This window comes from Schistocerca nitens, chromosome 4, assembly GCF_023898315.1.
Source record: "Schistocerca nitens isolate TAMUIC-IGC-003100 chromosome 4, iqSchNite1.1, whole genome shotgun sequence".
Classification (NCBI taxonomy): domain Eukaryota; kingdom Metazoa; phylum Arthropoda; class Insecta; order Orthoptera; family Acrididae; genus Schistocerca; species Schistocerca nitens.
Window position 1 is genome coordinate 206,591,529 of NC_064617.1, and position 23,182 is coordinate 206,614,710.

At 43.0% G+C, this 23,182-nt stretch overlaps 1 protein-coding gene across 2 annotated transcripts in view; it reads right to left on the minus strand.

Moving 5' to 3' along the window:
- The window catches only part of LOC126252038 (tyrocidine synthase 3), a 144,044-nt gene that overhangs the window by 108,760 nt on the left and 12,102 nt on the right, over positions 1-23,182 (minus strand). Inside the window, exon 1 of one of the 2 annotated variants that reach the window (XM_049952827.1) lies at positions 17,298-17,420. The exons of the other annotated variant lie outside the window; for it this stretch is intronic. Within the exon in view, the coding sequence (XP_049808784.1) occupies positions 17,298-17,365 (68 nt within the window). The 5' untranslated portion in view covers positions 17,366-17,420. Of the gene's footprint in view, positions 1-17,297; positions 17,421-23,182 lie in introns of those variants that run through there. 2 annotated transcript variants of the gene reach the window in all.

Sequence of the window (23,182 nt, forward strand, 5' to 3'; positions counted from 1 at the left end):
ATCATCCAAAGAAATGACAGAGCTAGCTAGCGGGTAGAGGTAGGAGGACTGCAGCCTTGGAAGCACCGTCGGCAGCCTTATTTCTCATCAGACTGGCGTGACCAGGACCCACGTCAACATCAGAGCGGCTCCCTCAACAGCGAGCAAGTGGAAGCTTTCTTGGACCCATAGCACTAAGGGATGGGCTGTGTACAGTACACAGAGGCTCTGAAGGGCACAGAGAGAATCGGAACATGAAAATCAAGAAGCCTGTGTCTTCAGATATACTGGGTGGCCTGATAAAAGAAGAGCTCTACTGTAAATACTGACAAGGGAACCTCGCCATCGCACCCCCCGCAGATTTGCATGTAAGTTGGCACAGTGGATAGGCCTTGAACAACTGAACACAGATCAATCGAGAAAGCAGGAAGAAGTTGTGTGGAACTATGAAAAAAAATAAGCGAAATATACAGAGTAGTCTATGCGCAAGATAGGCAACATCAAGGGTAGTGCGACAGCAGGAACGCGGTGGTCCCGTGGTTAGCGTGAGCAGCTGTGGAACGAGAGGTCCTTGGTTCAAGTCTTCCAGCGAGTGAAAAGTTTAATTTTTTATTTTCAAACAATTATCAAAGTTCAGGCACACACACATAATCAACTTCGCTCTCCAAAATTCAAGGACATATTCAGATTTGCTTGGACATATGCAGGATTTGACGGTCTATACACGGAAAAATTTGGGAACGTTAAAAAACATGTTTTGACAGGGCACAGGGAAAACTGTGCGACTGTGAAACTGTTGCATTCATTTGCTGCTGTTTGTGAGAAACTTATGTTTTCATCACTTTTTTGGGAGTGATTATTACATCCACAAGAAAATCTAAATCGGACAAGGTAGAAGAATCTTTTTACCCATTCGCCAAGTGTACAAGTTAGGTGGATCGACAACATATCCCTGTCATGTGACGCACATGCCGTCACCAGTGTCGTATAGAATATATCAGACGTGTTTTCATGTGGAGGAATCGGTTGACCTATGACCTTGTGTTCAAATGTTTTCGGTTCCCATTGGAGAGGCACGTCCTTTCGTCTACTAATCGCACGGTTTTGCGGTGCGGTCGCAAAACAGACACTAAATTTATTACAGTGAACAGAGACTTCAATGAACGAACGGACAGATCATAACTTTGCGAAAATAAAGAAAGTAAAATTTTCAGTCGAGGGCTGACTTGAACCAAGGACCTTTCGTTCCGCAGTTGCTCACGCTAACCACGGGACCACGGCGCTCCTAAGCTCACACTATCCTTGGTATTAATTATCTTCCTCGTGGAACACTCAGTTTGTATATTTTGCTTATTTTTTTCATAGTTCCACACAAGTTCTTCCTGTTTTCTCGATTGATCTGTGTTCAGTTTTTCAAGGCCTATCCACTGTGCCAACTTATGACTAAATCTGAGGGGGGTGCGATGGGGAGGTTCCCTTGTGAGCAGTGTTCCGGAAGTCGGTACCGAAAATGGTCGGTGCCAGTGACGAAGGCACGCGAAGATCGAGAAACCTAACAGCGATAGATCGAATCCGAAGTAGTTTCCTTGTCAGAGATTAACACAGGCCGCTGCACGAAGCCAAAGTAGTTAAGGATTCACACTCATCGGGAACGTGGCAGGCAGCGTGAACTTAAGCTGCCGGAGCAACAACCGAAAGCTAACTCTGAGAGGTAACAAAAGGAGGAAGCTCCTTAAACTGGTCATCAAGGGAGTCATCGAAAAAGGAGGCAAAGGATGGGTGCCCGGGCATGGCAGAAAAACGGTATGCGTATCTGCTGAGAACATCACGCCGCTATGACAGCGCTAGTTGGGTAGCTTCTGCATAAGAACTCTCAAACAGACTAGTGCTAAAGACGCTAGTGGCCAAAATGATTCCACTATGGTGGATTGTATTTAGACGGCGTAAGATGGACGACCATGCAGAGGCGTAAACTTGATACCCATGGTCTAGTTTCGAACAGACAGGGTATTGGTACAAACGCAGGAGGGTGGTCCGTCCGTTCCGTTGGAAGTGCCGTTTAGAACACACAGGACACTGAGGGACTGTGTGCAGCGTGCGGCCGGGTAAAAGACATGAGAGGACTAATAAAATTTTCTATCGAGCATGAGCCCCAGGATTTTCGTAGTTTCAACGAACGGAAGAGCAACAGGTCCAAGATGTAAAGACTGTGAGCCCAGTGCGCCGCCAGAAATTCATACAAACGGTTTTGTTGGTGGAAAAGCTAAAACCACTGTCGATACTCTACGCGTAAAAACGATCGAGACATCGCTGGAGACGCCGCTCAAGGAGACAAGTCCGTGGAGAACTGCAATAGATCGCGAAATCTTCGACAGAAAGGGAGCCGGAGGGGCCCTGCGTGAACGGCTGTAGCAAAGAGGACGACGCTTAGGACGGAGCCTTGAGTTACCCTGTTCTCCAGCAAAAAGATGTCCGACAAGATCGAATCCACACTACCTTGAAAACTCCTGAAGGGAACGGGGCAGGCGGCCTCGGAAGCCCCACGTGTAGAGTGTACGGAGGATACCAGTCCTCCAGCTGGTGTGGTAGGCTTTCTCCAAATTAAAACGCACGGCCAGTGTGGTATTTCCGCATAAAACCGTTCGTGACATGGGCCGACAAAGTGAAGAGATGGTCAACTGCAGACTGACGCGCTCGAAATCCACATCGTGCAGTGGTCAGCAGACTGCGAGATTCGAGCCACCATACCAACCGACCATGAATCGTGCGCTCCAGCACTTTGCAAACACAGAGCATCAGATGTGGCATCCGCTACATCGGCCAGGCGCAGCGCTGTTCAGAACGTGAGAGGATCGTTCACCTCAGACAAGTGGCAGACTACTGAACCGTGGTCGGCTTGGATCAGTCCCATTGTATGAAAGTAACCGATCTTGTACCAAGGCTCTTTGGTTAGCGCCCCTCGCTAGCTTTCTCTCTGACCACAGGAGGGCACTCCTTACCAAGGGGCGGCTCTGACAGCGGTTCTCAGTACGGCTAGACACAGCAAAGCATGCGTAACTTGTGACTTGGTAGCCGGGCTGCACATGGATGTTCAGTCTTGAGAAATTTTGTTTTCTGTTATACAAGCCCGTGATCGTTTCGAAGTTGATTCGTTGCTGGCCTAAGGACCATGTTGAAAGTCAGGACAGGTGCATCAGAGCGACTGTACGCGGTCGTTGTTACTGGTGAAAAAATTTGAAAGTGTCACATGGCACCTAGTTGGCTCCTGGTCGGTCTCAGATTATAGCCAAACATTGGTTGCCCTTACAGTTAATTGATCTGCTCCTTATCTGTGAGCTGTTGGTATTGTTTATTCTGAAAAACTCAAGCTATGCTCATGTATGCTCAATTATGTTTTCTGGTCATGATCTGTTGTCCACTGAAAGTTGGTAGAAAAGGGACACCATATTGTACCCAGTTGTTGGACAATGTAAGTAAGAGGTCGGGAGTGGTTAGGTCTGGTAGCCCAGAAAAATGGCTCTGAGCACTATGGGACTTAACTTGAGGTCATCAGTCCCCTAGAACTTAGAACTACTTAAACCTAACTAACCTAAGGACATCACACACATCCATGCCCGTGGCAGGATTCGAACCTGCGACCGTAGCAGTCGCGTGGTTCCTAACTGTAGCGCCAAGAACCGCTCGGCCACTCCGGCTGGCAGCCCAGAAAACAAATTTAAGATTCTCCTAAGCTACTTGTTTTGATCCAGAGATATGTTGCAAAGAAATTTGACATTTTACAACAGCCAAATAGTGGAACTCATAAATTAGGACCCATATGCCTTTTGAAAAATTAAAAAAAGTATGGTGGTCTGTTTACTTTTATTTGGATCAAATCTGATAGATTAAAGGAAAAATGCCTTAATTTCTTGTAACGTAAATGGAATCTTAACCGAATGAGAATTTATACTACCTGAATTATAATGCAAAAAAAAAAAAAAAAAAAAAATTTACTGGATCCAAAGAGTCATGTAATGCGGATATAAAAAATTTTTGGACAAGGATTAGAGCTAATTAACATCTCACAAATATAAATACGTATTTTAAAACATGGAAATAATGATAGTGATGTATCTCTCAAAATCCAAATAATTTTAGACAAATCACCCTCGACAGAACGGGTGCAAATAGATTCTTCCGCAACCACCAGAGTCGGCAAAACACAATGCAGAAAATAGAGTGACGCTTAGGAACAACAGTGAGAAGCTTTCTTGACACCAGGAAACATTCTGTTACGGCAGTAAAATGCAGTCAAGTTCGTGACATAGCAGTTGAGAACAATTAATAACTTTAGCTGGATCACTGCAGTTAGTCGAATTCCGTGAAGACTAGAGTGTAATTTTAAAAAAGTACTTCAACGGACAACTGATCATGACCAGAAAACATAACTGAGCGTAGGTAAGTTTAGCTTATGTTTTCGGACAAAGGTGCTGCGCCGCGCCAACGTGTTCTGTGATTCTACTGTCAAAGACGCAATGGAAGTAAAAGTACACGACGATTTTGTCACCACGTCAGCGGTTCCCATTTTAGCTTCGCGTGAGATCTGCCGTTAGCGAAATTACGTCAGAAACGCTCTGATGTAAAAGTTCCGTGCTGGTCGCGATTCGACAAGACGCCGTCGACCTGGGAGGCACAAGATAACACCAACTCATGTGAGGGACTCTAGCACTCTCCCTATAGTCGTGATCTCTCTCCACGTGATTATTACGCCCTCGGTCCCTTAAAAAAGGCATTGAAGGGTCTATGATTTCTGTAGGGCGAGGATGTGCAGCAGGCAGTTACGGAATTCTTTACCTAGCAGGACAAAAATGGTTCAAATGGCTCTGAGCACTATGGGACTTAACAGCTATGGTCATCAGCCCCTAGAACAACTTAAACCTAACTAACCTAAGGACGTCACACAACACCCAGTCATCACGAGGCAGAGAAAAATCCCTGACCCCGCCGGGAATCGAACCCGGGAACCCGGGCGCGGGAAGCGAGAACGCTACCGCACGACCACGAGCTGCGGACCCTAGCAGGACACGCTGTTTTAATAAACGGATGTCTTCAACTTCGTGCGTCGATTGGATGATTGCCTCAATGCTCACGGCGATTTTGGCCGACTAGCATGCAGATTCTGGACTGTAGGGCTTTCGAATGGAAACTTTTTGATTCATCCATTCGGGTCTTCCGAATCGTATAGGCAAATGGAATAATGGAATGCCGTTCACTCCTAGCACTAGGTTCTGATATGAAGACGATTCCACGTACGTACTTCGAAATTTCTATGACCTCATAGTGGGGTGGTACATATCGCATCTCTGCTGACTTTCACGTACGTTAGCTAAGGGGCCACATAAAATGCACAGGTAGTTCTTTCTTAGACAACTACCGCTTACAAAATAAGCTATCAACTTTATCACAGTACGTTGCACTTGACTGATTGGATGATTAAAGGGTTCAAACTACTACGTCATCAGTCTTTCTTGGAAGAGACAGATCGACATGACTGTAGATCAGAGATAGGAAGACAACCCCAAGGTCCGCGATAGCTCAACGAAGGCGAAATAAGGGACAAAAAAGAAAAGGAGACAGAGAAAGGACAGGCAAGGAAGCAGGAAGCACCCGAGAGCAGACTGAAATGACGGGAAATAACCCTCCCTCCCCACTTCACCTTTCCCTCCTTCCCCTCCCCCCCCCCCCCACCCCCCCACTTGCCAGAGGTACTCCACTCAAATTGCCTAGGGAAGACTAGCACCATGGACAGGGCAGGAGAAGCACACGTCTACAAAGCCACGCGAGAGGGGGGAAGAAGATTAAAAGAGCAGGTAGGGTGAGGACTAGGCTGGACCATCAAGCCCAGGCAGCTGCAGCTCTATCTGGGCAGAGGAGACAACAGAGTTTTCTGCCAGTCCATCAGTGGGCCGATAAGGTTAAGTTGCCCACCATCAAAGAGAGTGGTAAAAGCCCCCTTCGCGAATAAAACGTAAAACTAAGTCAGCCGCCGAGGCATCGTCTTCTTAAGACCAGGGGTAGCGAGTCAGATTAAACGGTCCGCCGCAGGGGGGCTGGGTTGAGACAGTTCAGCAAAATGTGGACCACGATAGCCCAAGAACCACGCGACAGTGGGGTGGGTCCTCACGACGGAGGAGATGACCATGAGTCAGGCAATTGTGGCTGATGCGGAGCCTGCGAGACGCCTGCAAAAAGAACCTCCACAGATTCGTAGTCTGCTTTATCATCCGTAGTTAATTTGACGAAGGCAGAGTGACCTATTCTGTATTCCAGATTCCTAAAACTTGACGGCGTAATAACGATCGGAAGTCTGTTTCCGGAATACCGATCTCAAGAACCGGTTTACTGGTAGCCAGTTTGGCCAGGCTATCAACGAATTCATTCCCAGGATCCCGAAGCGGACCGGGGACCAGACGAAGGCATATGTCGCACTTTTATACGAACTTTTTACATTTCATGGCCCATGCCGTAACCAACTGAACTATCCAAATGCACGTCATTACCATCCCCACAACGATACCTGCCTGTACCTATTTTTCCGTGAGCTCTTCTGTGGACCTTCCCGAAGTAGCATTCGTAGGAAATGTCGCGGAGAAAATGCGCAGCAACAACTAAGAGTTTCTCAGAATGACTTTTCTACTCTGTTACGGGATATGAGCTACGAAAATTCGCGTACGTCGCTGGAGAGCGAAATCTTAATACTCGACCTGCTCGTCGTGTTGTACGTAAGGACACCTGCACTGAGTCAGCATGTACGTAAAGCGGGAGCAGAATACGAATATTTCGAAAGAACACTCAAACTGGAAGAGCCAGCCTCTCGTCGAAATAGCTTTCACTATCTACAGAGACTCGCTCAACAAAACCAACATTACTCTCCCCAAAAGAGGTCACGTAAAACTACACCGCTGTTGCGTCTGTTACATTATTTCATCTTATCCGGTAAGTGGTTACTGCTGAAACATGCTCTGCTGTGTGAGCTGTTGAGGTACTGGCTTCAGAACCGCGAGGGAGCGGTGTTACAATTCTCGTACAGCCAACCCGATTTTTTTTTTTTTTTTTTGGAACCTTTACTGAAGTTCGCCTCCGACGAGAGCCTATATGATGACGTCACCAAGGTCGTAGTCGAATCCTGGTTTGTCGTTTTCCGACTGAGCTAATTTCCACCTGTTCCAAAATGCCCCTTCCGAGGTAACATCTGTTGAAATAGGCCACCACTCCCAACGAGTATCATATCTTCAAGATATGTGCTTTCCACAGTTATAACTTCACCGAACGAGATGGCCCACCGCTGACGTTGACAAACGCGTAACATTATCATGCAGCAGGTGTACGTTCGTGACAATTTTTTTTTTTTCGTCCGAGTAGAGACTCCTTTTCCAACATCAGCTGCAGTCATACTGCCATCACGTGGTACCAGTATCAAATAATATATTTAATCATGTATAGGTTTGTGACCACAATATCTAGGAACGCTACGTTCGGGATCCATGTAACTTTCCTGATGGCTACATGTTTGCTGTTTATTTATGATAGAATAGGCTATATTGTCCTTGTGGAAATAGTGATAGGTATAAACCATTTGTCCCTATCCACTTACTACAATTGCTGTCTTCTGACTAGTGTCATGCTATCGCAAGGATTTACTCTTCTAAGCAAATCTCCATCTCAGAGTAGAACTGACAACCAAAGTCTTGAATTGTTTCTTGTATATATTCTAATTACTAACTTCCCCTACAGTTTTTGACGTCTACGGCTATCTTTAGGTATCCGTTACTATGTTAGTTACTCACTGATGTCTTCGCACAGGTCACAGTATGCAATCACTTCTTCCAGTTACTTTTCACGTGTGCCTTCTCTTGCTGATTCGGCGAAGAGCCTCCCTATTTATCACTTCAACAGTACGTTTAATCATGAGCATCCTTTCATAACACTACATCTAACATTCCTCGATTAACTTCTTATTTTCCCACAGTCCACGTGTCACTACTATGCAACGTTGTGATCCACACATACATTGTAAGACGTTTCTTTTTCAATTTAAGTCCTATGTTTAATATCAGCAGACTATTTTTGGCGAGAAATGCGCCCTTTACTAGTGCAAGTGTGGTTTTTTGTTCTCCTTGCTTCGTCCGTCATTCATCACCTTGCCTTCAAATAAGCCTTGCAACAATAGCGACGTGGTGGGCATAAGAGAGTGAAGAGACGCTGGAAGAAAAGCTACTGGCCAACTTCATAAACAGCTCCCCACGAGTCAGAAAGAACGGGAGTTTACAGGCGAGCATTTGAGCGGAAGGTCTTTTTTTTGGAGTTGTGACGTCAGTGACTCATGAGGAATGCCGCCGCATCTGAGGTGGCTGTTGTTTACGCCGTCGTGTCGCTCGTTAAAGTGTTTTAAGCGGAGACTTATCAAATTTTAACGATTCTGTCCATCCCCGAATGTTCTCCCGTTAGTTTCTAAGTCACGGTTTCACCAGACATACAAGTATAAATAGAACGGTTTTCTGCATCAGTTACTTGTTGATTATACTACTACACGTTTCAGTGATTCATACCACCATAGTCGAGTTGAGAATTAGGCAGTTACGTTCTTACTATTAGCGCCATTTCACATGATTTCTATTTTGAGGTAAAGAAGAAACAACATATGACGCAAACTGCTATTTTCTTGTATGTGCTCTTCACTGTGCACTTAGTTAAGAGAACTCCCTGTGACGAATACGTCCACTTTTGATAAACTAATGTTTTATCCAAATGACGAGTGAAGTATAGGAAGTTAGAAACATTGGTGGGCATTCCCGAATTCGCAGCCGTGCTACTTTAGTGAATACTGCGTACCCGTCTTTCTTAACTGCGCTCCTTTTTTTTTCCAAGTCCTCGTGTGCTTGCAGTTTTTTGCCATCCATTTCGCTTTATAGCAGAAGCTTTTAACTCTAACAAAAGAAGCTCTATGCCGGTTGTCCGCTAAATCTCCACTCGAAACGGCGCGCACTGCAACCGAAATGCGCCGGCTAATCATAGCACCGAGTACATTCTCAGCTGCACAAAGCTAACTAGTTTTTCAATGCTCTGTCTTTTACACAGTTCCATCTACGGATCCCCATAGGACCAGGAGCGTTGTAACAACGTTTAAAGGAAAATAACCAGTCAGTAAGTGATAAGGGCTATTATCTCGGCTCAGTAACAAAGTACAGTGATTCACACAATGTCCAGGTGTCTCCAAGTGATACGTGTAGCAGGAGTCAAAGACTACAGCAGACAGTAACTGGAATGAAGTTAATCTCCAAATAATACTTCTATCTGGTGCGGCGAAGCATCGATGTCCCCACACTTCGCTTTCTGGAAGTAGAACCAGATCAGGTTGTCCAAATCGAAAAATGCATTGCGCTTCTACGGAAAAAGTTGTATAGGTAGTATCAATGGCAGGAAGATAATACAGATTGAAGCGTTCGAACGAGGCTGCAACGCTAATGTATTAGGTGGTGATGAACCCGATACATTGAGTGAAGCGAGGGTAAGCTACTGCTTTTAGCAAATTTCTAAAATGTGGAGAGATTTAGACAGATCCAGAATCTTTGTATGTACAAGACTCAGCGACTCGTATGAGATAAACAGCTTTCATATTTTTATCTTCAAGCGATTCTAAATATGAAACACTGGCGTTCTTCGACGAAAAAAGTTCAGGCGATGAAAATGCATCATGCACCCGTATGTGGAAAGTGTTTTTCAAAAGACTAGTGAGGACGAATTTAACATTAAACTTTTCAAATGGTGTCTTGAAATGAGTTCATCCTCAGGCAAAATATAAAGCTTAGCTTGTGATTTTTAGTAGGTGCATAAACTTGTTTTTATCCGAGTAATATTTGTTGGTTCAAATGGCTCTGAGCACTATGGGACTTAACTTCTAAGGTCATCAGTCCCCTCGAACTTAGAACTACTTAAACCTAAGGACATCACACACATCCATGCCCGAGGCAGGATTCGAACTTGCGACCGTAGTGGTCGCGCGGTTCCAGACTGTAGCGCCTAGAACCGCTCGGCCACCCAGGCCGGCAATAATTTTTGTAAGAGACATTTTATGAACCTGACGGCAAACCAGTTTCCCTTAAAATTGAGACGACACTTACTTTCGAAAACTTTTCTATGCTCTTGAACTTTGTTCTCGTTATTAAAAATTATTTATTTAGTGAAAAACCCACTAGCACTTGTACGTGTCAACTTCAAATCGGTTTTTTCTTTACTTTTCACTCTAAACGAAACTTCAGAATTTAATATTTTATTTAGCGAGTTGGTGTATAGGCACTTTATCTTAACCGTAAGAGATGGCACATAAAATGTGGAATGGACGATACTCTTGAAATTTAACTAACTTTGCTACTGTACAATTACTTTAAGCACAATAAATGCGCAGGAAACAATCCCGGTTGTATGTGATTAACTCAAATCTATGCAAATGCACACTTATTTCAGCGCTACTACACAACAAAATAATGACAAAGGTTGTTCATATTTCTGGATGCTACGGTCTGCGTTCTGTTTCGGCTGGAACTCGTTACTTGCACAAAATGACTGTGTGAACTACTTTTGTCACATTTGACGAGTATTTCGCGACTGCAGTCTGAGACAATGGAAAATTGCAATATCTACAAAGCTGGAGTGCGCTGTGCAACAGAAAAACGGTAACTCTACTCAAGTTCCGTTACGAAATAGTGAAGAACAGCCATTTACACCACTTCATTCTCACATTAAAAAAAATTGAGCCTTCGACTTTGTTGCGTCAGACAGCCAACGTTCTCACTTAACTGATGTTCTCCGATACTGTTTTTTACAATCCAGTCTTTGGAAAGAAGCGCCGTCTGCTACGAAAGAACCGAAATGTGTAATCGGTTTTTGCTGAGTTTATGTCACTGTGGTGACAGCTGTAAGGAGGCTCGTAGCCTTCAGTTTCGCAATGTACTGATGAACTTTATAATTAGTTAATTTTATACCATTTTTGGGGTTGCAGCCGCGTAAAAGCTCTAAAAATGACATGTTTTTCTCATACGAAGAATGTAACGCAGTTTTCAAAACAAACATAATCCGCTATTTAAAACGGAAAACTGCCCTAATAAATGAGTAAGTAAACAAGAAATTCACGTATAAAACAGCTGATTGCAATATTTTGTTACCTTTCAAAGAAGCAATAGAAACTTTGTATTCCAATTTCTTTTTGTCGGTGGTGAAGGGCTTAAAGAATTACATGGACATGAAATTGCCGTCACGGACTAAAGTGTAGGATTCAGTAATATAACTTCTTTTGTCTGAGAGACCGCCCCCACAAGCTGCGTTCCATTTTGTTTGCTAAAGCGGAACGTTGCTTCACCTGTATGTAGCGTAAAGGAAAAGCCGCAGCGAGCCACGTGCGGAACAACGCTGATGCAACGCGATGCAGAGAAATCTGGCAGCGTCCAGAAACTTTCAAATTGCGCCAAGTTCCCGACAAACACGGTGTTCGCGCCGCTGTTTCTAATAGTCCGTTGTCGTAGCTCCACAAGATTTTCGTTCTGCGAATTATACTTTCATTTCTAGCGTTTCATATTCTCTTAGAAAGGAGCCGTCACGGAGATAGTTAACGCTCGAGTAACTACCTTGCAGACGGTAACTCATTCAAGCTGGCTCGAGTGTTGGCCGTTCACGCGAGATGGAGCTTGTGGTATGTTTTTGTACTAATGCCCGAGAACGCAGAACAATTACCCGACATTTTAATTAACACTCTGCAGTCCAGATAGTAAGCTGTTGCCGATTAAAGGACAGGAAAGAGTAAAAAAAGTAGGCTTGCTGGTGAGACCACAATAATAACCCTGTAATAAATATGGGGCGGCCTTTGTGGCCGATCGGTTCTAGGCACGCGCTTCAGTCCGGAACCGCGCTGCTGCTACGGTCGCAAGTTCGAATCCTGCCTCGGGCATAGATGTGTGTGATGTCCTTAGGTTAGTAAGTAGTTCTAAGTCTAGGGGACTGATGACCTCAGATGTTACGTCCCATAGTGCTTAGAGCCACTTTTACTTTTTTTGTAATAAATATGCATTTAGAGCACACTTCATTCTTGTTTTTAAGAAACAGGTTATATATAGTCTATTCGATCTCTGTCTGTCTGTCTGTCTGTCTGTCTGTCTGTCTGTCTGATGAAAAGCTAAATGTGAAAAAATCACGACTGTGTTGATGTGGACGTGCTCCCTCTAAGGGAGTAAATTTTGGCGGTACAGAAAAGACGCGTCTGTATCTTATACACACCTATTTTGTTCTTAATTACACGCAAATTCTGATGCACTGAGTCACCAACTGCTTCTTTAAGCATTTTACCAGTAATTAACGCCTTTTATCTTTTCTACACTTATTACGAAAAAACGTTTGTAGACATTTACAGTTATCCATAACATGCAGGTACAGCATAATCACAAAATATTGTTTAGCGTTGCCATCAGGCACAAATTTCGATCTCTGGTCCCTTCTTTCAAAACTAGGCACCGTAATTCGTAAATTCGCTAAACTGTAGCTACACATCGCGCAAGCCACCGTGTGGTGCGTGGCGGAGGGTAACCTGCACCACTACCAGTTATCTTTTCTGTTCCACTTGCAGACAGGTCCCTCTGTAGCTAGCTAAACACGTTACTTCACTGGTCAGACGAAGGCAAGTGCATACTATCTCCAAGAGGACTATGTCTCGTCAATTAGTCTGGTATCCAAAAGAAACTTTTTCGTTCGACCAGGAATAGTTATAAAGTTCTTGCAAAAAAAAAAAAAAAACTGAAGGATACAAACCTGTGTTAATTTGAACCTTTAGGTGTACCGGCGAGGCGTGCTCAGAGCACTATGCAGAAAAGCCAAGGATCTGGGATACAGTCTAGTCGAACATATATTTTAACTTTCCACATATATTCAATGGAGCATTTTCTCTGAACAGTGTTCAAGAAAACTGATCAGAAATTCTTTTCTATGACAAGAAATATCGGAGACTCAAAAATTGACACAATCACAAAAATGTATACCTTCATTAGCTCTTGACGAAACTTGCGATCGTCGTTTGCGGTTCGTTGCATCCGGTTACCAGTTGTAGGAATTTGGAAACACACATTACTCTCTTCTCTTGAGGTGACGTATGGTGAACCTCAAGTTAACCTTTCTATTGTTATTGTTCTGTTCTCTGGCACCTTATCCATGGCGAAACCGAGAAAGTGGTTATCTGGAGAAAATGATTTACCAACAAATTCTGCGACCAATTTTGTTGAACAGCATCCATCCGTTCACCCGCCTACCGACACCAAAAGACAGCTGAAGAAAATACTAGCAGAGGGATCTAAACATCGATTTGTTGAAGAACTACATGTGGGATGAGGTAATATCTTTCCTGACTTGTGTTAGTCCCGGAAATATGTTGTGAATAAAGTCGCATAGATCGCTTAATACGTTGTTTATTTATATCGTCGTTTCAGCTGCCTGTAGCATATCAGAAATTATAACCTGTAAAATCATGCATAGTGTCAGAACGTGTGCCTAATCGAGGCGTCAACTGCTTGACGGTTTTACAAGTTCTAATCTGACGATTGCAGCACCCGAAACGACGTTATAAACACACGTATTAAGCGAGCTACACGGCTTTATACACGAAACATTCACAATGGTCGCAGAAATTTCATTTATTACTCCAGCAAACTTCGAAGTCTTAGTAGCGCAACGCCTTACTTACAGCACCTCCTTATGGTTTGTTGAGCATTTCTGTGTCGCTTTGGCACTGGCCCAACAATAGCGTGATGAATCACGCACTACTTCGAGTGTTCTGTCTCACGTTAATACAACTTATTGTGCTAGATCGACGATTACAGTTTTATAAGCTGTCGCGTTCGTGGATTAATTACACTGCCATGCCGTACAGGGTTAATGAGCAGGAAAGATACATGCTTCGAGGAGTGACATTGGTTCTGACAAGAAACTTCGTGTGGACATCTGCCCTATTCCGAATGGTTTCAGAGACAGAACACATTTAATATTACTTTTGTACATTTTTCTTTAATAACTAAGGCCGCACCTTCCAACGGAAACGTGCAATAGTACAAAATTAAACCACATTAAATTTCCTACAAAAAAGTTCCTATTCATTTTTTTCTCCAAGACTAGTAGTTTGCGATAAGAGAACGAGGGACTATCGAAAATTTTATTTTTGTAGATTTTGTAGGGCAGTTTGATGCAATTGTCCGTAATGATAACCCACAACGGTTATGTATCAAATTGTTCGTCTCAACTGTCTACACTACTGTGGTACTTGTAAACAATGACAGTGTTTGAATACAGAAAATAGGGAACAATGTACATTAAATTTGTTCTATCTCTTAAACCATCGGAATAGGGCATTTGTCCGTATGAAGCTTTTGTTCAGAATCGCTAATAGTATCACCCAGCAAAGCATGTATCTTTCCTCCTGCTTCATCCTGTATTTGGAGTATTCACGCCAAGTGTCTACCAACTGCATGGCTTCCTGGTTTTCCTCTAAACATCCAGGTCAAAACAAAGCGCGAAAGTTCACCTACAAAACATAAAAATTTCAGTATTTAGGAAAAGATGGGTAGGACTACAGTCTATAAACCGTATCAAAATCTCCTTAGTACTTCTGTAAGGTAAAGTGAACTTACAGACAGAAAAAACACGGCTGGTGATTAATTTAGTAACATGTATAGAACAGACGTACATCTGACTCGCGTTAAGTGGGAAGTGTGGTTTTTAAATTTGCAGTTACTGTGTAGATTCTACAAATACCACAGAACATAATTCAGTATCGGCTTTGGCTTCAAGCTTCATTTGCTGTATCCACTAAGTACATCACAATGTACTTGTCAAATGTTTGACATTACCTGCAATTTTCGATTTCTGTTAAATTGGTGCTGTGCAAAGGCTACTTTTATATGTATAAATGGCACACGGGTAAATCCTAAGTTCTCCGAGGCTGTTCCCATGTGATTTTGTCGTATATAGAGTGCTCAGGAGACTAGTGAATTTAAGCGTTACAACCTGTAAACGATCTGAACTCTGGAGGGTGTGGCGTTCGACTCTCAGTATAAACAACTGATTTCGCATGAATAGGCTGAAAGCCACATTGTTTGATTACAAGGTTGTCGAATAATCAGTGGAAACAGACATCCACTAAATATCTGGGAGTATGTTTAAGGAGCGATGTAAAATTGAATGTCCGGATAAAATAAACCGTAAGAAAAACCAGTAGCCAGACAAACTCATTGGAAGAATCCTTAGGAACGGCAACCCTAACACGAAGAGGGTTCGGCATGGGGGGCCCCATATGGTTCCCAAGTTGTGCAGCGACCGTAGACCATAAAATTACCAAATAAGCAGCAACCGGTCGCAAGATCATGTTTTCTTTATTTAGTTTTGCATATCGATTTAGACTGATTAACAGCCATCATCGGTGCTACAAATACAAGAATAAAAAGAAAAACGTTTTGACGTATCTTTGAGTAACTTTGTTACTAATGCATCGTTTATTAAATAAGATGTGTTGGCAGGTAGTCGGCACCTTTATTTTTAATGTCTTGTATTCATGAAATATTGTACATGCCTGCCAACACATCGTATTTAATAAACGATGCATTAGTAACAAAGTTACTCCAAGATACGTCAAAACATTTTTATTTTTATTCTTGTATTTGTAGCACCGATGATAGCTATTAATCAGTCGAAATCGATATGCAAAATTAAATAAAGAAAACATTATCTTGCGGCTGGTTGCTGCTTATTTGGTAATTTTACGAATAAGGTTGCTTGTAACACCCTAGTTCGACCGACACTTTAAAATTGGTCCTCAGTGTCTTACCCTTATATAGTAGAGAGGGAAAAAAGAAGACGAGAGGACAAGCGGCGTGTTTCGTAGCAGGACGCTTTTAGTAAGCCCGAAAGCGTCAACGTGATGCTTATCCGACTTCAGTGGCAGACATAACACGAGACGCGCTGTGCGTAGCTGTTTACTTTTAAAATTCCGAGACCCTACATTGCTCGTCCATGTATCTCGCAGAAAGACCAAGAAGATAAAATTGGAGATTCGAACTCATACAGAGACTTCGCAACAATTCTACCCGCGCACCATTCATGAGCGGAAAAGAAAAAGCGGGAAGTGACGTCGGTACGCCAAGTATCTTCCATCAGACACTTTAAGCAGGCGTTCAAATAATAGATGGAATTCAAATATAGATGTGAGACCACTTTTTCAAACTTGTGTCCTTCGCAGACATATTTCTTCGAATTAAACTGTTTTGGGATTGGTCATGAACATTCGCCAGCTTACAAATACTACAGTCTGTTTCAACCCTCTCGCTGTCACTGGACCGTTTATGCCTCACGGCAGATTATCAGACAACCAGTGGGAATTCGCTGCACATTACTGTTATGTAGCTTGTGTCAAATGGCTTTGTTCCAAAACTGTTTCACATAGCATATCACACACAGGAGGATCGAGGTGACTGTCACATTAGACTCAAATTTATCCCTAATGATATAGAGCTTGCCATTTCGCATGAACTACCGAAATGTCAAATATTTGTAATCATAAATATGATGGAAATGCTTTTTCGAAATTATACATCATAAATGAAAATCTGATTATCACTGGAATATACAGGTTCCACGTCAAAGTACCTGGGGGACGCATGTATCCTCTCCTCCCCGCGTTGGAAAACAAAACGGGGAGAATAATTTTTTTCATAGTGTTTACTTCTGCCGACGAATTTAATCAAAATAATCATACGGTAATATCTTTCACTCAGAAATTGTAGTGAAAAGATTAGTTGCCTTGTGAGATCTGGGATCCAAAGTTTAACACGATGTCTCAATTACTACTGTCTACAGGCAGCCACCACTGTGCTTCCGCTCTCAGCGATAACAAACGCGCATTAACTTCCCTGTCCTCCAAATAAAAATAAAATGAAGAAAATCACATAAAAATTGAAAATTCACGTATGGTAGAGAAGTCTATAGCGTCTTTAAGTATGTCAAGAGTCTGCTCTTAATTTTAATTACGGCTGGAGTTTCGATTTTCTTGAACTAGGCGAAAATTGAGTGTCCGTAAGTGTCCTGTTTGAAAACAAGCAGACAGTGCTGTTGTACAGTGGAAGTGGCAACACAGTTGGAGCGGCGAAAGCTAGGTTCGCACTGGTGTATTTGTGGCGGCAGCAATTCAGCCAGATAGCAGTGAAATGCCAACTACTTCACACGGGACTGTAAGCAGCTCGGAGGTTCGGACTCACGGCTCTGGCTCCTCAGTGCAGGAACGCCACTGCAGCTGCGGCAGGAAACAGAGTTCGGCACGGGCCATGTCGCCGGGAGACGCCTCGCTTGCAGACTGCTGCGGTCCGCGAATAAACCGCCTCTTCGCAGCGCGGCGAGCCCGCCCCTCAAAGCTGGGATACTGGCGGAGGCTGCAGTGCTGCCGCCAACCGGCAGATTTCTGTGACGCCGATGGCGCTGTGGTCTATCGTATTCGATGTCGCACACGACAATTGCACGACAATAGATGAACTGATAGTACAGTTGCGCTCTACCGAAGCTATGGCGCTATAGTGTAGTATGACGTAGTAAATGGGAGGACTAACGATAGTATTGGTAGTATTAGTATGGAAAGAAACAATTGAATGTGTGAGAGAGAAACTGGGAGCCGACGACTTCTTTGTTTTTGTTTCTTTGTTTCTTTGTCTTGAACATATTTAGAACCGCTTATCGTCCGTTGTTGTTCCATTGTGTATTTTACATCCTTTCAAAATATAAACTGCATTTTATAAGCAGTAGTTTATCATGTAACCAAAGCAACTACTTTTGAGGCAAGCAGTTTACATCCAACAGCAAAACCTGTATAATTATTGTTGTTATTACATTATGTACTCAATAGAACGTTCTTCTTCATGGTGAAAGGAAGTTTCGTGTTATTACTGATAAGTGTGAAAGTTGTTTATGAATAATAGAAACATGTTTCATATAGTCGAAATATTGGAGTGATGTTCGATATGTTTTTATTCTGAGTTTTTTCTAAATTTTACCTTTTTTTCAAGAAATTGCATTTTCTGGAACTATATGATAAATTTGAATTGTTTTCATTTTTACAACATCCCTCTGTCTCAACTTACAATTGAAAAATTTTCGAATAAAATCTGAATTACACACTGACAATTTTAGTTTCACTATGAATACTGTTTATTTGTAACAGACTGGGGGATAACTATGAAAACCAAAAATGCCGCGTAGATTACGCGGCCATTTATTTAGTCTCACTCAATCTCTAGACGGTTCACCGCTTCCCGTGTGTAGGAGAATCTGGTAACACACTGACTGCATACGCAAAGAAAGCGATAGAAGTGAAGTAATGGCCTACATATATGAAACACACTTAACGTACGGATGATGCGGCTACGATGTTAACTGACCAATGCCACTAGACATACTATAGTAGTTTACTCTTACTTACGATGGGCTACAACAGCCTACGATAGGTTTACAATTCAAACTGGTAGATTTCGTCTTCCTAGATTTCAAAGGCATTCGAAAATGTGCCACATCGTCGACTACTACCAAAGATATGATCGAAAGGAGCATTTTTGCATATGAGATTGGTTAGAGGAATGTGAAAAGTAGAAGTTTACAGGAAGGACAGGCGATTAATTTTGAGTATATACAAAAGTCAAAGTACTGAACTGGAAGTTTATGGTACGAAGAAAGGAACAGAAAGGGAGTGAGATAAGGATGCTCCCTATCACCATACTTATTTAATATGTTCATCGAGGACGCAATGACAACAGTAACAATAATGAAAGAAAAGACGAGTGGAATCAAAATAAATGATATACATATTCACTCCATGAGAATGGCCGAAGGTATTGCTATAGTGGCATACTCAGAGAAGGAACTAAATAAAACGCTTAAGGCATTAAATCAAGAAATAAACAAAACTAAAATCAGAAATACATACCAAGAAGACGGAAGTCACGGTTATAGGCCAAGAAGAGGTGGAAGTAAGACTGGCATAAGAAAAGGCAGTGAGAAGCTCTAGAAAGTAACCAAATTTGACTGTTTCGGCAATACTGTGGAGGAAAAGAATAGATGTATCAAGCAAATCAAAAGAAGTATAGCACTTTCCAAGAGCGCCTTCCAGAATGAGAAGGATCTTCTGGCACTCATACTGAGAAATGATTTATAAAAACCTGTGTATTATTAAGTGTCCTGAGATACGTACGTGAAACCTGGACGTTAGCAAAACAGGAGAAAGCTCACGTCGAAGCTGCGGAAATGTGTTTCTGCAGGAGAATTACAAGAACTAGCTGGACTGACAGAAAAACAAATGAGATGGTTCTGCAAGGAATAGGAAAAAAAAAAGAACTACTGAAACTTATATGCCAGCACAAAGCAAAACTCATTGGACACGTATTCGGACATCATATTCTTTTACAAAACATGAAGTTGGTGAGGACTGCTGAAGAGAAAAAGTTGTGGTTGCAGCCTTTTGAAAGAGGAAGAAGAAGATACCAGTGTGTCGTCCTGAATAACGAATGTTCCATAAAAACAAGTAACACCAGTTGTCCGTCAGTAATGACGCCTAGTTGTTCAAATGACTCTAAGCGCTATGGGACTTAATCTCTGGGGTCATCAGTCCCCTAGACTTAGAACTACTTAAACCTAACTAACCTAAGGACATCACACACATCCATGCCCGAGGCAGGATTCGAACCTGCGACCGTAGCGGTTGCCCGGCTCCAGACTGCAGCGCCTAGAACCGCTCGGCCACTCCGGCCGGCTGCTGTAAAGGGAAACCGCATACAGAACGCTAGTGCGATCAATTCTGGGCAATTGTCCCAGTGTTTGGACTCGTCACGTAGGCTTGACATGGAACATCGAATTCAGAGACGCGACGCTACGATCGTAACTGGTCGGTATAGTGTAACGGAAATGTTCGGGGAACTTACATAGGAATCCATAAAACAAGAAACTCTCTACGGTGAATTTAAGAAATTTCTGTTCTAAGACGACTGCTATACCACTAGGCCGCCGTCATCGTACAAGATGGTTATAATTAAAATTTCGCTACTTGAAAGGGCGCCCATGAAAAACGAACTATCGTAGGACAATGAAACTTTGTGGAAACATTTGTAAGAGTATGCAGAAGAGAAATAACGCAATAAGTCATCGAAAGAAACACGTTTTAATTTCCACATGAGATGGTAGCATTTTTTAATTGCCTACTTTGTTTACATTCCAGCTTACAAACGTTGCTCAGTGTGACAACCATCTGCATCCTCGACACTCTGGAACAGCACTAGATATTGCTCCACATCTGCCTCAAACAATGGCTGGCCATGGAAGGTTGAGCTGTCATTTCACTGCTCGTGCACTCCATGAAGATCGCACACAGCGTCCGGCATTATCAGCCATGGCAACAGCAATGTCTTCAACAAATTTGTGGCGCAGTTTTCCACTGGCCACTGCCAGGATCAGTTCCTAAATTTGCAGACTTCCGTATTTTGTTCTTCAACTCACTCGATACTCGCGAAGAGTAGGAGCACTGTTGCTGTTGTTTTCGTAAAACAGTTTCAATTCACACTGATGCTTTTGTTTCGATCCTACGTTAATTCACACTTATGCTTTTGTTTCGATCCTACGTTAATTCACACTGATGCTTTTGTTTCGATCCTACGTCGCCATACCGTACCGGCACCTAACGGCAAGTCATGACACTAACGCCACTAACGAAGCAAAGTCTGCAGCTCACAGTCTGAACATGATTCCTATAAAGTTAAGTACCCTTGACAGTAAACAGTTTTCCGTCTACTCCGGCTCATGTAGCGAAATTTTAGTTATAACTACCCCGCACATCTCTCGCGTAGGGATCATTAGAATCAGACGAGACATGCAGGCGCTCAGAGAGGCATGTAGATAGCCATTTTTCCCCTCTCTCAATACGTTAAAGAAGTACGAAAAAAAAAATCAGTAATATTGATACGACAGACACTTCGCCATGCACTGTACAGTGGCTTGTGGAGTAAATATATATGTAGTGTAGAGCTAGATGCGAATGCCCATGGCGGAAGAAAATATTCTTCGCGGAAACTGGCCGACAGTGAAGAAATGAAACGGCGTTGTTGGCCGGAAGGCCCCATGCGGGGGAGTTCGGGCGCTGTATTGCAAGTTGACGCCACTTCGGCAACTTGCGAGTCAATGATGATGAAATGATGAAGAAGGACACACAACACACAGTCATCCCGAGGCAGAGAAAATCCCTAACCCCGCCGGGAATGGAACCCGGGACCCCGTGCGTGGGAAGCGAGAACGCTACCGCAAGACCACGAGGTCAGTGAAGAAAAAAATGTGTGATGCGACATTATTGTTCACCACATGGAACACCAGCGAGCAGAATTTACAGTACTCGTACTAAACGGGCTAAATTTGACTTTCATTGCTTCGTATCTCCTAATGAAAAGATTATGACAGCATCGTCTTTTCATTAAGAGGTATTATTTTATGTAAAAAGTTTAAGAGAATATATAGAGTATGAAACTTACAAACAGTGTATACACCTGGGAACAGGGATCGCAAATTACCCAGATTATATTCATACCCTATTTGAGAATGAGAGAATTTTGCTACTTTCAACCAACTTTACACATAATTTCAGACTTTTATGAAACTTTTTCTCGCTGACACTCCTGGCAAAATGACGAAACGAAAAAAAAACTATCGCTTACTATATTTCCGCTGTTCATGCACTGACAGTGTCACATTAGGCACGACGTTTGAATTTATTGTTTATTTAGTGCTAACTCTACAGTGTCCACATATACAACTAAATGTACCTGCAAAATTACATCTTCGCACGACGCACAGTTTTGGAGGAGGGGGAGGAGATTAATATTTAACGTCCCATCGACAACGAGGTCATTAGAGACGGAGAACAAGCTCGGATTAGGGAAGGACGGGGAAGGAAATAGGCCGTGCCCTTTCGAAGGAACCACCCCGGCATTTGCCTTAATCGATGTAGGGAAGTCACGGAAAACCTAAATCACGAAGGCCGGACGCGAGTTTGAAACGTCGTCCTCCCGAAAGCGAGTCCGGTGTACTAATCACTGCGATACCCTGTTCGGTGAAGTTTTGGAGGTCTGACCTTTTATACATAGTAGTTCGATTATTTAAAGAGTCGGGGAATGAGGTTTTACTGGTTTAAGTCTAAACCTCTTACTAGAATCCAGTGATGCTAGTGCACAGATGAGATGTGGCGTCACATGAAGTTTCATCTTAGTCTCCAAACTTTTCTTTTGCACGTTAATGACTTTTCCTCAACATCAGCAGATGTCCAGCACCGAAAAGTGCACGGCAGAGGATACGGAGCATCGTAACACGTTAGGGTTTCTTTCCGTTTGGTTTGATGTTTGGTTTCTGGGGCACTCAACTCCAATTTTTACACAGTCCAGATTTCTTTTTACACAGTCCAATTTAGTCACTGTCACGAATGATGATGAGGACAACACAAACACCCAGTCGCCGGGCAGATAAAAATTCGCAACCCGGCCGGGAATCGTTCCCGGGACCCCATGATCAACAGGCAGCAACGCTAACCTCTAGACCACGAGCCGCGGACCTTCTTTCCGTTCAATTCGTGTAATGGAGTGTGGGAAGAAAGACAGCATAAAATGTGTCTGCGCGCATTGTAAGCTAATCTTGTCTTCGCGCTGCTGAACTATCTTCTCGTCAAACGTCATACATTTCTCCATATCGGCTCACAACCATCTGTTAATATAAATTAAGTACAGGGTGTTTCAAAAATGACCGGTATATTTGAAACGGCAATAAAAACTAAACGAGCAGCGATAGAAATACACCGTTTGTTGCAATATGCTTGGGACAACAGTACATTTTCAAGCGGACAAACTTTCGAAATTACAGTAGTTACAATTTTCAACAACAGATGGCGCTGCAAGTGATGTGAAAGATATAGAAGACAACGCAGTCTGTGGGTGCGCCATTCTGGACGTCGTCTTTCTCCTGTAAGCGTGTGCTGTTCACAACGTGCAAGTGTGCTGTGGACAACATGGTTTATTCCTTAGAATACAATAAAGGATCTGTTTGAAAAATTTCAACGGACTGGGAACGTGAC